This window comes from Lepidochelys olivacea (genome assembly GCF_965140295.1).
Source record: "Lepidochelys olivacea isolate rLepOli2 genome assembly, chromosome: 4".
Taxonomy (NCBI): Eukaryota; Metazoa; Chordata; order Testudines; family Cheloniidae; genus Lepidochelys; species Lepidochelys olivacea.
In genome coordinates, this window is record NC_140414.1 from 97575474 (window position 1) to 97591170 (window position 15697).

Below are 15697 nucleotides of genomic sequence, written 5' to 3' on the forward strand. Positions count from 1 at the left end.
TACAAAGTGCATTTCTAATGTGCAGGCCTAGGATTGCAAGAAAAGAATGACACTGACCTGAGCAGCACTTCCTAATATACACCCTTATTAATGATTTCACAGGATGAGAGTAAAAAAGCTGCCAATGATCCTTGCATTGCACCTCAAGAGATTCAAGTACATGGAGCAGTTACACAGGTACACCAAACTCTCTTACCGTGTGGTGTTTCCTCTGGAGCTGCGTCTCTTCAACACATCCAGCGATGCTGTCAACTTGGATCGCATGTATGACTTGGTGGCTGTTGTCGTTCACTGTGGCAGGTAAAGTGCGTTCAGGTGTATTTAACCTGTTATTAGACCAGTGGTATTGCCAATTCGGAACACTCAAAAATCATCTGTCAGGCTTCAAAATCTATTGAGATTGGTTTAAAAATCGTAAGATTTTAAAAATGCATTTTGGGTTCTTTTGTCTTTGGAGCTTTTTACCCAGGCTCCTCAGCCAGCCTGCCCACCTGGTGAGGAGTTTACAAACTACTGTAGAGGCAGGGCTCCCCGGGAGCCAGGAAGGCAACTTGTTTGGGAAACACCAAAAAGGTTCCTGGGAACATTTCATTGTTTCCAAAACAAGATTTAACAAAATTTAAATTCTGCAGAAAAATTTCAACATTTTGACTTTTCGCCCTAATTTAAGACAACACAATTTCCGAAAACCTCAAATTCTTCATGGATGTCAAATTCCGTTTCCTGACCACCTCTGCTTGAAACTGGTATCATAGGACTACAGAAATGAGACATGGAAAAGGATCAATCAAGCTGTCTAATTCAGCTATCTTCCAATACATGTATATATAGAATGCTGACTCTGGGCCTGATCTTGCAACAAATTTGAACAAACAGACGGTTACTACTGTGCAAAGTCACATTGAAGTCAATGGGATAGCATATGAAAGCCAGGGTCTGCCTGTGCCAAGTTGTTTACATAGTTGAGACCAACTTTAGATTACCTAAAATTGGATTATGATGAAATACTTAGGACAAAAAAAAATATAATTATAGGCCAGCCCAGACTCATAGCAGTACTATTCTGCATTGCCATATGAAATACCTATATCTCACTCAGATTTTTGTAAGCTGGTGTAAATCCAAGTAATTTAAACTGAGTTACTCTGTTTATATACCAATGTGACGAAGATTAGAATCTGGCCCTCTGTGTCTTACTTCCGTTGGGCTGGAAGTATGTGGAGACAGCGTATTCAGCCTCTAGCAGGAGGCAGTGGTTGTATTTTTTTTTTTTTCTGTACTAACTGGTGATTGCTTCAGCTGGCTGATTTTAAGGACTGGTAATGATTGGTTAGAATGAAGAATCGTAGCTATAATAGGAGTTCTTGGATATGAGGGATTGTCAAGCATAGAAAAAACTGGAAGAATTTTTAAAGCTCAAAAAGAATGTGAACAATTGTTCTCCCCACCCGGAAGAAGATATATAATTGCATTTCCATGTTTAATATCAGCCTGTTTTCTCCCTATTTAAATTCCATTGAGCAATTTTGAAAATATGTCATCGTTTATGTCTGCCACCAACTAATTGTCAGTTACTTTTTAGTTAGATTTATAAACTACCATAATGCAAATAATGAGAGGGCATTCAGTTTACCACCCATTTTAGATAACCCAGTATAAGAGAAAGAAGAATGCACATGTCTACTTAACACTGCAAGCTGGCTTACAAGGGACTTCAGTGGAAATATAATATCTATCTAACATATGACTTATCAAAACCAGCCCATTTATATCTGATTTTTTTTAATTACTTTTTTTTCTAGTGGACCTAATCGTGGGCATTATATTACCATTGTGAAAAGTCACGGATTTTGGCTTTTGTTTGATGATGACATTGTAGAGGTCAGTATGCTGATGATCATGAGAAGATTATTGGTGTGTAAGTTCCCATGTCCATTTGGTGTGGCTTACCATTCAGAGATCATCAGCTTTTGGTAGTGACTTGATTTCCCTCTTCCCTTTTCCCCCAATTTAAGAAAAGATAAACAAGCCAACCTCTTTCAGTCTCCTCTCATCAGCTAGGCCCTTCAGTCCCCTGATCATCCTAATAGCCCTTCTCTGCACCTGTTCTAGTTTGAATTAATCTTTCTTGAACATGGCTTATCAGACCTGTGCACAGTATTCCAAATGAGGTCTGACCAGTGCCTTGTACAATGGCATTAATACTTCTTTATCTCTATTGGAAATGCCTCCCCTGATGCATCCTAGGATCATATTTACTTTTTTCACAGCTGCATCACATTGGTGGCTAATAGTTATCCAGTGATTGACCTACACACCCAGTTCTCTCTCGTCCTCTGTCACTTCCAACTGATGAATCTCTGGCTTGTAGCAGAAATTCTTATTATTAGGCCCTAATTGTGTGACTTTGCTCTTTGTACTATTGAATTTTATCCCTTTTGTTATTCCAATCTTCAAGGTCATCCAGATCTTCATGTACAATGTTCAGATACTCATTTGTGTTGATGGTGCCTCACAACTCCATTAGTAACCTCCCCCCAGTCTGAAAGTTCACATTTCAGCACAACCTATTGTCTATAAATCAGAGCAGAATCTGGCCTACAGTTGGTGCAGATGCCTTCTGCTCATAGTGCAGTAGTGTCTCAAGCAGACACTAAAAATCGCTGCAGTATGTTGCCAAGACTAGGGGCTGATTCTGATCTCACACTAGTGTAAGTCAGGAGTAAATTCATTGCAGTTATAGCAGGATAAAACTGGTGCGAGATCAGAATCAGACCAGTTGTTCGGAAGGAGAGAGCATGGTACTTCTTAAATATAAGGGTAGCAGAATCTGTCCCCAAAGACACAGTGATGAGGAAAATAAAAGGAGGGGAGTAGAGGACCCCTAGAGGAAGGCAAAAGTTAAGTGCAGTATCGCTATTTTAGCACCGTTCTACCATTACATTTCTAGAAAACTAAATCACATCTTACCTGTGTTTGCTATTATGTAACAGAGAAAAGATTCTCTCCATTTACCTGTGGCAAATCCTGCTTGGATTACTCAGAGAAGTAGTCCCATTGACTTCAATGAGTGAAGCAAGCAGGATTTGGCTCCTAAACTATTAAACTGCCTATTCACTTCTTGAATCACTAACAAAAGTTGCTAATCATTACCCTGAGGCAAATAACTACATATGTGTTTTCACATTTTTATATTCATTTAATCCAAGCTTAATTTTTTTTCTTAGCAAACATTTTAAACAACTCTGTTTGTTTTTGCAGAAAATAGATGCTCAAGCTATTGAAGAATTCTATGGTCTGACCTCTGATATATCAAAAAATTCAGAATCTGGTTATATTTTATTCTATCAGTCAAGAGAGTGACTTGGAGAACTGTGAAATGTTGCAAGTGGAGAAAACTGATCAGCACTGTCAACTGACTTTTACACAGAGCACATCCTGAATAGTTGAACAATGATATGTCTTCTCTTCTACTAAATGGTTTCTGTGTTCTTGACTATAACCCTTCATTTCTGACATGCAGCACTTTGGTTTTTTAGTATGACTCAGAATGAATTGCAGTCAGCTCTTAGTAAAATTTATATGGACTAACATTTACAGATAATAGGATTTGGGGTCATCTGTGAAATCCAGCTGAGCTAGAATAGTATTTTCTATGGAAGTGTGCATTACATTTAGGACAAATTGTTTAAACTTTCTAAATAGCTTTGGGATATCTCTTTATGAAGCATTCCTTTAAATATGTACTAATATGTATTGTTATCCATTTTAGGTGTAGAAAAAAATCTATTTTATATCCATTGGAATTGTGGTTTCATCGGGGATTTTGTCACATGTTACTCTCCACCACTAGAAAGCCATTCTTCCCAAATCCTTTGAGCTTTGGGTTATTAAAAACTTTAAATGGGTAACTTCAAGACTACAATTCACATAAGGAGATTTAAATCACTTTGGAGCAAGATGATACAATGTGTCCAGTCTTCCTGTTTATTCTGATGAGAAAGCACAGATAAGCTGAGCTGGTCATTTTGATTCTAAAAGCTACAGAGGCACTGAGGGTTTTGTGGGGAAAAGTGGAGGGAGAGGTTCCTCATATGAGGTCCTTTTCTAAGGAGTGATCATATGTTTCTGCCAAAAAGAACAGAATGTGTGTGTATGCTTATTGAGTTTGCAGATATTCCAATATTGTGCATACAAAACATCTCCTTCATCAGGGCGAGCATTACATAGTGTAGTTAAGTAATGTTATTGATACAACAACTATCACTGGGCTCAATCCCACAATGTGCTGAGCACCCACAGCTCCAAATGACATCAGTGGCAATGGTAGGTACTTGGCACCTAGGACAAGGCCCATTGCTTATCAAGGTAGAACACTTGTTATGTAATAATCCATAGTTTACACCTGCAGTGATGTGTTGACCATGCTCAGCATCAGTAGTCATGTTTGTCAACATCTCAATCACTGTGATATCAGAAAGGTTAAAAAGTACATGGTTCTAGAGATATCAAAAGGCAAAATGTGACTTGTTTTAATTTTCAAAGTTGGTTGGCAACTGGTCATGTTTTGGCTAATAAATTGCTATACAAGGAATACTGGAAATACTTGGCAAAGAAGGAGGGTAGGAGGAAGTATCAATAGGGCATGAGAAGGGATTGATAGTGTGTTGAGAGTAATTTTCTGTCTGACAGCTGACTTGGTGGATTTGACAATAATATTTCACCATTTAGTGTATGGACTTTAAGGATCAAATCTTGATCTCGCTGAAGACAATTGGTAAAACTACTGTTATCTTCAATAGAATCAGGATTTGGCCCTATTAGGGGGAGAGGAGAGAAAGAGAGGGGGAGGAATTCTAGAAAGAAGCATTATCATCTCACAATATTTACTGTTACGTGTTTTTAACTTTGTATATTTATTAGAAAGTGTCACTTTCAGTACTTTTTTAGAAGTCCAACTGTAGTTTTGTCACTGAGCCTTTTATTTCAACAAATATTGTTTAAAACCAATGTTGAATCTGATAGCTCCGTTTCTCCTGGGAGAGCTGGGGGGATGGGGGACGACTTACTTGTGTTACAATCTACTGTGAAAGTGAACTTGTTTTTGTTACATTTTAGTGAGCATGCAATGTTAGCCTCTGGTATAACATGGTTTGAAATTTATTTGGAATTATCGGTGACCATTTTGAAACCTAAGGAGTATAGCACTTTACCTTGGAAGAAAAACAAAACCGGATTTTCATCTTCAAAGATTTGTGAATTTATCATGCTATTGTATTGATCCAACAGATCAGACACAGGATCTAATCCTACAACTCTTCTTATGCGAGTAGTCCAAGTGTTTCCAATGGAATCATTCACATGAGTAAAGGTTGGAGGATTGGAGTCCAAACAAGTGCACTTTTTTCTTTTACTCACAGTGGGATGGAAGTTTCACCATTGAGGACTATGATGTTTCTTAATTTTAGACTGGCTTAATAAGAGGTTTCAACAATCTCTGAAGTCCATTGACTTTAATGGAGCCTGGATCAGGCCCTAAATTCAGTAAAATCACTTGTTTTCTTTATTGGAATATTTCTGAACATTCACATCTTTCCATTTAATAAATGTGGCCATCTTTTCCCTGGCAAGTGAGACGGTGTTCTGGTTGTGAATAAATGCACTTTTTAGATCAAAGTTAACCAAGGTCAGACAAACATTCTGTACTTTGCAATTGGCTGCCATACATTTTTAGGATGTGTGAGAAACTTTACAACAAAACAGCAATGTATAACTTGAGTGTTCAGGACTGATGTTTGTATAAAGAACAATTGTACATAAAGAGATTATTTTAAAATGAGTCGGATTCTAGGAAATGGTTTTTATGTTATTAAGGTTTGGGTATTGCAGCAATAGTTAAACACTAACATCTGAGATTCAGCATATGCACATTTTTGTTTTTCCCAGGCTGGAAGACAAGACTTTACGTTGGATAATAAATTCAGATAATTACAATTTATTCCTTGACAGTACAATTATTATGGCAGGCTTTTTTCATACTTTATGGGTTAAAAAAAATGCCCATCAACATTTCTCTGATACATTAGGGGGACCCAGAGGAGTTATATGAAAGTTCTGCAGGGTTGTTAAATCAGAGGGTTTTGCTAACTCAGGAAAAGATTTACAGTAATGATGTAACACAAGTAGAAAAATCAATGGCGGAATTTCAACTTAGGAAAAATCATGGAAAGACTACAAAGTACATATGTCAACATGAACTATATTTTAGCACCAGTTAAATTACTGTGTATTTGTTTTGTCTGTCAATCAAAAAAATTGCAATCGTGATGCAGTCCTAATTGTCAGTTCAGACTCCATCCACCACCCTGTCTCCAAGCCAGCAAAACTCTTAACCATGTGCTCAACCTTAACATCTGAGTTGCCCCATTGAAGTCCATAAAGCTATACACTTGGTTAAAGTTAAGCACATTTGTAAGTGCTTTGCTGGATTGGGGCTCAGCGCCTTGCAGGATGATGTAAATTTATTTTACCTGGATTTTTAATATATGCATGGTACATTTTTCAGACATTTTATATACTTATATTTTTTACTGCCAGTGCATCATGAAAAGAATGGAGAAAATCTGGGACAATCAAGACTTTTCTAGCCAGCAATTTTAGAAAAAAATTGTAGCAGATCATCTGTGCTCCTGTATAATGTGATCTTTAGTTTATTGAGCTCTAACTGGATTAGTCCCAAGAACAATTTAAGTTCATTACTCGTTTTGTGTGCCATTGCATGAGATGTATTTTCTGTGCAACATTGTTACTTGTTCATCTCCACAATTTATTACATGTCCTTACTGATAGAAAAGAACATTTTTACTCTCTGTTGGTATTCCGCTAAACCCAAGGAACTGTTACTGTGCACTGTGTAAATTAGGTATCGTGGAGGATAAGCTCAGACCCAAATTTTATGCATCACAGAACAAGCTGTCAGCATATTATACCTTTTCTATTTTTGGAACATAGTAGATGGGGACAAAAGAAGGGATCGGTGCGGAAGAAGGATCAATGAAAACAGAATATCTAGTTGAAAATAAGATGTGCACAACCACCCCAATACTCATCCAATTTCAATAGGGTACAGATGTGGTTCAATAAACTAACATTTTAACGTCTGACTCCCTTAGCAGTTAAAATTAAAAAGCAGCAGATGTTTCCTATGCATTGAATTTAACAAAGACATTAAGGGCTTGTCTATGCTGCTGCACTGCAGTGCTGCCGACAGGGGTGTTAATTGTAGAGTGCACCAAAATGCTACAGTCTAACCGCCCGGTGTAGATGCTGTAGGTGCAAACTAAAAGGCTAGTTTGCATTAATGTACTCCTGTTTGAAAGATGACTACGTTTATGCAAACTCGGTACCTTTTAGTTTGCACCAGCAGTGTCCACAAGGATCAATTGATTGCATCAAAATGCTTTGCTTTTACAATACATATCCCCACAGACCATCCTGTGGTGCAGTGTAGCCGTAGCATAAGACTTGAATGAAGATGTAACTGGAATTTATGCAAGGGTTACAATGGATTCTAGTGTTTTATTACACATGGCTTTTATCTTCAAACTGTTCATTTCATATACATTTGCACCCCTATGTGTTATGATATTGTGCACCGGGGCCTTGATCCTGAGTGGTGCTGACCACTTGCAACTTCCAGCGACTCTGCACCACTCGGCAACAGGTCCTTAATGTTTTGTTTCTTGTTTTCTGTTTTGTGGCCAACAAGTTTGAGCACTATCTTTTACAATTTAATGTGTATTAGAATTTTAGGGGATTCTTTATACCTATTTTACTCTAGTACCTTTTATCAGTGTTGTTTTAATTTATTTGTCTTCTATTTCTCAGTAACTGTACTATTTACTGTATTTCTATAATTATTTGTGTAGCTAATATTGCTTAACCTTATGTTTTAATTATGTACTTTGATTTTTTAAATTGATCCAAGCACTTTAAGCAATAATGTTAATCTTGTGAAATTTCAATCAGTTTAACACTTTGCCTCTAAAATAAAGTTTTCAGAACAAACACACACAAAAACCTATCTGGAGAATTGTCTATGGAATATTGTATACAAAGAGACAAGGTGGGTGAGGTAATATCTGTTATTGGACCAACTGCTGTTGGGGAGGTCAGGTCTACACTACGGCAGGGATCGACTCTCTGAGATAGATCCACCCAAGGTCAATTTAGCAGGTCTAATAAAGACCCGCCAAATTGACTGCAGATTGCTCTCCAGTTGACCCCTGTACTCTACCCCCGACGAGAAGAGCAAGGTAAGTCGACGGGAGATTTTCTCCTGTTGACCCCCTGCGGTAACTCGACCTAAGTCACGTAGCTGGAGTTGTGTAGTGTAGGTTGACTTACTGCGGTAGTGTAGGTTTCAGAGTAACAGCCGTGTTAGTCTGTATTTGCAAAAAGAAAAGGAGTACTTGTGGCACCTTAGAGACTAACCAATTTATTTGAGCATAAGCTTTCGTGAGCTACAGCTCACTTCATCAGTAGTGTAGACATAGCTTTAGAAAGACAAGCTTTTGAGCCACACAGATCTCTTCTTCAGGTCTGGGAAAGGTACTCTCAGCATCACAGCAAAATGCAAAGTGGAAAAGATTGTTTAGGATAAGTAGTGAGCACATATTGTGAGGGAGCATTCAAGGTAGAGTGGCCCGCTAACCTCTCTGCAGTCACAGGACAAAAAGAGGTAAGTGGTAGGTTACAAATTATTGTAATAAACCAAAATCCACTGTCTGGTTCAATCCATATTTCTTATAAACAGCCGTGTTAGTCTGTATTCGCAAAAAGAAAAGGAGTACTTGTGACACCTTAGAGACTAACCAATTTATTAGAGCATAAGCTTTCGTGAGCTACAGCTCACTTCATCAGACGCATATCGTGGAAACTGCAGCAGACTTTATATATACAGAGAGAATATGAACCAATACCTCCTCCCACCCCACTGTCCTGCTGGTAATAGCTTATCTAAAATGATCATCAGGTGGGCCATTTCCAGCACAAATCCAGGTTTTCTCACCCTCCACCCCCCCACACAAATTCACTCTCCTGCTGGTGATAGCCCATCCAAAGTGACAACTCTTTACACAATGTGCATGACAATCAAGTTGGGCTATTTCCTGCACAAATCCAGGTTTTCTCACATCCCCCCACCCCCATACACACACAAACTCACTCTCCTGCTGGTAATAGCTCATCCAAACTGACCACACTTCAAGTTTAAATCCAAGTTAAACCAGAACATCTGGGGGGGGGGGTAGGAAAAAACAAGAGGAAACAGGCTACCCTGCATAATGACTTAGCCACTCCAAGTCTCTATTTAAGCCTAAATTAATAGTATCCAATTTGCAAATGAATTCCAATTCAGCAGTTTCTCGCTGGAGTCTGGATTTGAAGTTTTTTTTGTTTTAAGATAGCGACCTTCATGTCTGTGATTGCGTGACCAGAGAGATTGAAGTGTTCTCCGACTGGTTTATGAATGTTATAATTCTTGACATCTGATTTGTGTCCATTTATTCTTTTACGTAGAGACTGTCCAGTTTGACCAATGTACATGGCAGAGGGGCATTGCTGGCACATGATGGCATATATCACATTGGTGGATGTGCAGGTGAACGAGCCTCTGATAGTGTGGCTGATGTTATTAGGCCCTGTGATGGTGTCCCCTGAATAGATATGTGGGCACAATTGGCAACGGGCTTTGTTGCAAGGATAAGTTCCTGGGTTAGTGGTTCTGTTGTGTGGTATGTGGTTGTTGGTGAGTATTTGCTTCAGGTTGCGGGGCTGTCTGTAGGCAAGGACTGGCCTGTCTCCCAAGATTTGTGAGAGTGTTGGGTCATCCTTTAGGATAGGTTGTAGATCCTTAATAATGCGTTGGAGGGGTTTTAGTTGGGGGCTGAAGGTGACGGCTAGTGGCGTTCTGTTATTTTCTTTGTTAGGCCTGTCCTGTAGTAGGTAACTTCTGGGAACTCTTCTGGCTCTATCAATCTGTTTCTTTACTTCTGCAGGTGGGTATTGTAGTTGTAAGAAAGCTTGACAGAGATCTTGTAGGTGTTTGTCTCTGTCTGAGGGGTTGGAGCAAATGCGGTTGTATCGCAGAGCTTGGCTGTAGACGATGGATCGTGTGGTGTGGTCAGGGTGAAAGCTGGAGGCATGCAGGTAGGAATAGCGGTCAGTAGGTTTCCGGTATAGGGTGGTGTTTATGTGACCATTGTTTATTAGCACTGTAGTGTCCAGGAAGTGGATCTCTTAGCCCAACTTGATTGTCATGCACATTGTGTAAAGAGTTGTCACTTTGGATGGGCTATCACCAGCAGGAGAGTGAATTTGTGTGGTGGGGTGGAGGGTGAGAAAACCTGGATTTGTGCTGGAAATGGCCCACCTGATGATCACTTTAGATAAGCTATTACCAGCAGGACAGTGGGGTGGGAGGAGGTATTGGTTCATATTCTCTCTGTATATATAAAGTCTGCTGCAGTTTCCACGATATGCATCTGATGAAGTGAGCTGTAGCTCACGAAAGCTTATGCTCTAATAAATTGGTTAGTCTCTAAGGTGCCACAAGTACTCCTTTTCTTTTTGCGAATACAGACTAACACGGCTGTTACTCTGAAACCTGTCATTATGCAAGGCACTGCATTTAGCCGTATGGAGTGGAAATCTATCAACTGCATGAAAAAACTTGTACAGATACAGACAGACATCATCTTCCTTTCCAAATGCAAACAGATGGACATCGTACCAAAAGGACTGAAGGTAAAAAATCCATTACAATCTACATACCACACAGACTATGCTGACAGCTTGTGCCACACGCTCTCAAAGAAACTGCGGAACCACCTGATCAACATCCTCTACAGCAAACAGGGAAAGATTAAGAATGAGCTCTCAAAAATGGATACTCTCATAAAAAACCAACCTTCCAGACAAGCTTCCTCGTGGCTGGATTTTACTAAAACTAGACAAGCCATTTACAATGCACACTTTGCTTCTCTACAAAAGAAAAAGGACACTAAACTTTCTAAACTACTACATGCTACAAGGGGCCACAGCAATGGTTCCCTCAACCCACCTAGCAATATTGTTAACCTATCCAACTATACTCTCAGCCCAGCAGAAGCAGCTGTTCTATCTCGGGGCCTCTCCTTCTGCCCCTCCACCCCCACGAACATGATACAGTTCTGTGGTGACCTAGAATCCTATTTTCGACATCTCCGACTCAAGGAATATTTCCAAAATACCTCTGAACAACATACTAATCCACAGAGGTCTCCCTACCAACACTACAAAAAGAGGGATTCTAGGTGGACTCCTCCTGAAGGTCGAAACAGCAGACTGGACTTCTACATAGAGTGCTTCCGCCGACGTGCACGGGCTGAAATTGTGGAAAAGCAGCATCACTTGCCCCATAACCTCAGCCATGCGGAACGCAATGCCATCCACAGCCTCAGAAACAACTCTGACATCATAATCAAAAAGGCTGACAAAGGAGGTGCTGTTGTCATCATGAATAGGTCGGAATATGAACAAGAGGCTGCTCGGCAGCTCTCCAACACGAGTTTCTACAAGCCATTACCCTCTGATCCCACTGAGAGTTACCAAAAGCAACTACAGCATTTGCTCAAGAAACTTCCTGAAAAAGCACAAGATCAAATCCGCACAGACACACCCCTGGAACCCCGACCTGGGATATTCTATCTACTACCCAAGATCCATAAACCTGGAAATCCTGGGCGCCCCATCATCTCAGGCATTGGCACCCTGACAGCAGGATTGTCTGGCTATGTAGACTCCCTCCTCAGGCCCTACGCTACCAGCACTCCCAGCTACCTTCGAGACACCACTGACTTCCTGAGGAAACTACAATCCATCAGTGATCTTCCTGATAACACCATCCTGGCCACTATGGATGTAGAAGCCCTCTACACCAACATTCCACACAAAGATGGACTACAAGCCGTCAAGAACACTATCCCCGATAATGTCACGGCTAACCTGGTGGCTGAACTTTGTGACTTTGTCCTTACCCATAACTACTTCACATTTGGGGACAATGTATACCTTCAGATCAGCGGCACTGCTATGGGTACCCGCATGGCCCCACAGTATGCCAACATTTTTATGGCTGATTTAGAACAACGCTTCCTCAGCTCTCGTCCCCTAACGCCCCTACTCTACTTGCGCTATATTGATGACATCTTCATCATCTGGACCCATGGAAAAGAAGCCCTTGAGGAATTCCACCATGATTTCAACAATTTCCATCCCACCACCAACCTCAGCCTGGTCCAGTCCACACAAGAGATCCACTTCCTGGACACTACAGTGCTAATAAACAATGGTCACATAACCACCACCCTATACCGGAAACCTACTGACCGCTATTCCTACCTACATGCCTCCAGCTTTCACCCTGACCACACCACACGATCCATCGTCTACAGCCAAGCTCTGCGATACAACCGCATTTGCTCCAACCCCTCAGACAGAGACAAACACCTACAAGATCTCTGTCAAGCTTTCTTACAACTACAATACCCACCTGCAGAAGTAAAGAAACAGATTGATAGAGCCAGAAGAGTTCCCAGAAGTTACCTACTACAGGACAGGCCTAACAAAGAAAATAACAGAACGCCACTAGCCGTCACCTTCAGCCCCCAACTAAAACCCCTCCAACGCATTATTAAGGATCTACAACCTATCCTAAAGGATGACCCAACACTCTCACAAATCTTGGGAGACAGGCCAGTCCTTGCCTACAGACAGCCCCGCAACCTGAAGCAAATACTCACCAACAACCACATACCACACAACAGAACCACTAACCCAGGAACTTATCCTTGCAACAAAGCCCGTTGCCAATTGTGCCCACATATCTATTCAGGGGACACCATCACAGGGCCTAATAACATCAGCCACACTATCAGAGGCTCGTTCACCTGCACATCCACCAATGTGATATATGCCATCATGTGCCAGCAATGCCCCTCTGCCATGTACATTGGTCAAACTGGACAGTCTCTACGTAAAAGAATAAATGGACACAAATCAGATGTCAAGAATTATAACATTCATAAACCAGTCGGAGAACACTTCAATCTCTCTGGTCACGCAATCACAGACATGAAGGTCGCTATCTTAAAACAAAAAAAACTTCAAATCCAGACTCCAGCGAGAAACTGCTGAATTGGAATTCATTTGCAAATTGGATACTATTAATTTAGGCTTAAATAGAGACTTGGAGTGGCTAAGTCATTATGCAGGGTAGCCTGTTTCCTCTTGTTTTTTCCTACCCCCCCCCCCCCAGATGTTCTGGTTTAACTTGGATTTAAACTTGAAGAGTGGTCAGTTTGGATGAGCTATTACCAGCAGGAGAGTGAGTTTGTGTGTGTATGGGGGTGGGGGGGATGTGAGAAAACCTGGATTTGTGCAGGAAATAGCCCAACTTGATTGTCATGCACATTGTGTAAAGAGTTGTCACTTTGGATGGGCTATCACCAGCAGGAGAGTGAATTTGTGTGGGGGGGTGGAGGGTGAGAAAACCTGGATTTGTGCTGGAAATGGCCCACCTGATGATCACTTTAGATAAGCTATTACCAGCAGGACAGTGGGGTGGGAGGAGGTATTGGTTCATATTCTCTCTGTATATATAAAGTCTGCTGCAGTTTCCACGATATGCATCTGATGAAGTGAGCTGTAGCTCACGAAAGCTTATGCTCTAATAAATTGGTTAGTCTCTAAGGTGCCACAAGTACTCCTTTTCTTTTTCCATATTTCTTAGTAACTAGCAGAGTAACAAATTTTAGGTCCGAGGCTCATCTTTAGAATGTGTTGTGCAAGTTTCCTTTGAGTAAGAGGACTGAGAGATCAGATATAGAGTGATTGCTTTGTGAAAAGTGTTCACCCACAGGTGACAGGAAAATGATAAAAAAAAAAAAAAAAAACTGTGTGAGTTCATTCGAGAGCATAGCGATTGTCTAATTTCACCCACATAGTTGTTGTTGGGGTATTTAGTGCACCAGCAGAGTACACCACATGTGACAGGCATGTAGGACCCATGGATCTTGAAAGGTGTGTTGTGGGGAGTGGTGATCAGTGTAGCAGTGGAGATACGTCTGCAGCTTTTGCATCTGTTGTTCTGGCAGGATCTGGTGCTGCTTTGAGTTGGTGTGTCCTGGGTCAGCTGTGTAGCTCAAAAGTTTGTCTCTCTCACCAATAGAAATTGGTCCAATAAAAGATATTTCTCACCCAACTGGTCTCTCTAAGCGCCTGGGCTGAACACAGATACAAGTACACTGCATATTGTATACAAAGAGATTTAAGTTTTTGACATATGGCTTAGCATGGTTTGCTTAGCCAATCAAAAACTGATTTCATGTCTAAAATCTAAATGAATAATACATACAGTAGAAATCACATATGTGGTTGTAGCATCTACATGAAAAATTGTATTTGTCATACACATTTGACAGCTACTTCCACCCACTGGTCCATCTGGGAATATAAATGACCACCACATAAAAAATACACCTGCTACAGAAACGTTTCCTTCTTTTCTCCAAATGAAGGATTACCTCTCCCCTTTGCCACCACTCCCCCATTACACTGGTTCCTGTACTCCCCTTATCAATGAGTCATACCTGTAAGCCCCCCTTCCTCCATGCTATAACTTCCAAGCACTTCACAATCTTTAATGTACTCAAGCTGCAATTATCCCTGGCCCTTATGTTGGGGGGAGAATAAGTCACTTTGCTCCCTCCTTCCCACCTGCTGTGCCCATATAAAGGAGAGAGAGAGAACTGGGTAGGGGTAAGTCTTGTAAACACCTTACATTTCTTTCTAGGTCAGTGCCCATGGCATCTCTGGGTTATTGTAACATGCCCCTACCAAGCTTGTCAAGAAAGCTCCTCTTGTATGGGTGTGCACTTATTGTATATACCAGTGCTGAGAATAACCTCGTCACCATTTTAGACAGTCCTCTTTGTGGTCATTAAAAAGACCAGGCTATTTCTCAATTGCAAAAGCTTTGAGTAAATTCTTCATGTGATGTTTTTTCTTCACAATTTAAGATAGTAGTCAATAGCTAAATGATGCTTAGAAAGCTTTGACAAAACAGGCTTTTAATATCCTTCCCGTTAACAAGAGGTACTTCAAAGGAATTATTTGAACTTGGCTACAGGAACCAGTTAGATAAACATATTCCTTTTGCATATAAGGTCAGGTAATACCTATTAGAAGGTGTTCACCCTCCTGGTATGGCCATCTGGGCTAATCTTGAGTCTTTTTACAAGTTAGTGATTCTTTTCCCCCCAGGAGGTTTGCTTGCTGGCTTTGCCTGAGTGCTTAGACACGAGACCAAACTTGACTCCCTTTATTAATGGTCTTAGTTACTATAATTCTTTAATCATTCCACTTCATTGGACTAGCAGGGCTTAGATGATCACACAATGTAAAATAAATTAACATCCGTGGGCCAATCACAACTGTCAATTTAATAGCCTAACACTTCTTTCCAGCTGAAGGATTCTTGGAGATGGCAGCTCCTGCACATGTAATAATGTTAAAAAGTGATTTATCTATGATAACTAAGCAAGTCTGGGGCAGGACCTGGAACTCAGGGCTCTCACGGCAAACTCCTACCCCAACT

At 40.6% G+C, this 15697-nt stretch overlaps 1 protein-coding gene across 2 annotated transcripts in view; it reads left to right on the plus strand.

Moving 5' to 3' along the window:
• The window catches only part of USP46 (ubiquitin specific peptidase 46), a 33065-nt gene extending 27226 nt beyond the window's left edge, over window positions 1–5839 (plus strand). For both annotated transcript variants that reach the window (XM_084625557.1, XM_084625556.1), the window contains exons 8-10: window positions 103–300; window positions 1803–1881; window positions 3262–5839. In XM_084625557.1, the coding sequence (XP_084481683.1) occupies window positions 103–300; window positions 1803–1881; window positions 3262–3363 (379 nt within the window). In that variant the 3' untranslated portion in view covers window positions 3364–5839. The remainder of the gene's footprint in view (window positions 1–102; window positions 301–1802; window positions 1882–3261) is intronic.
• The last annotated feature ends 9858 nt before the right edge of the window (window positions 5840–15697 follow it).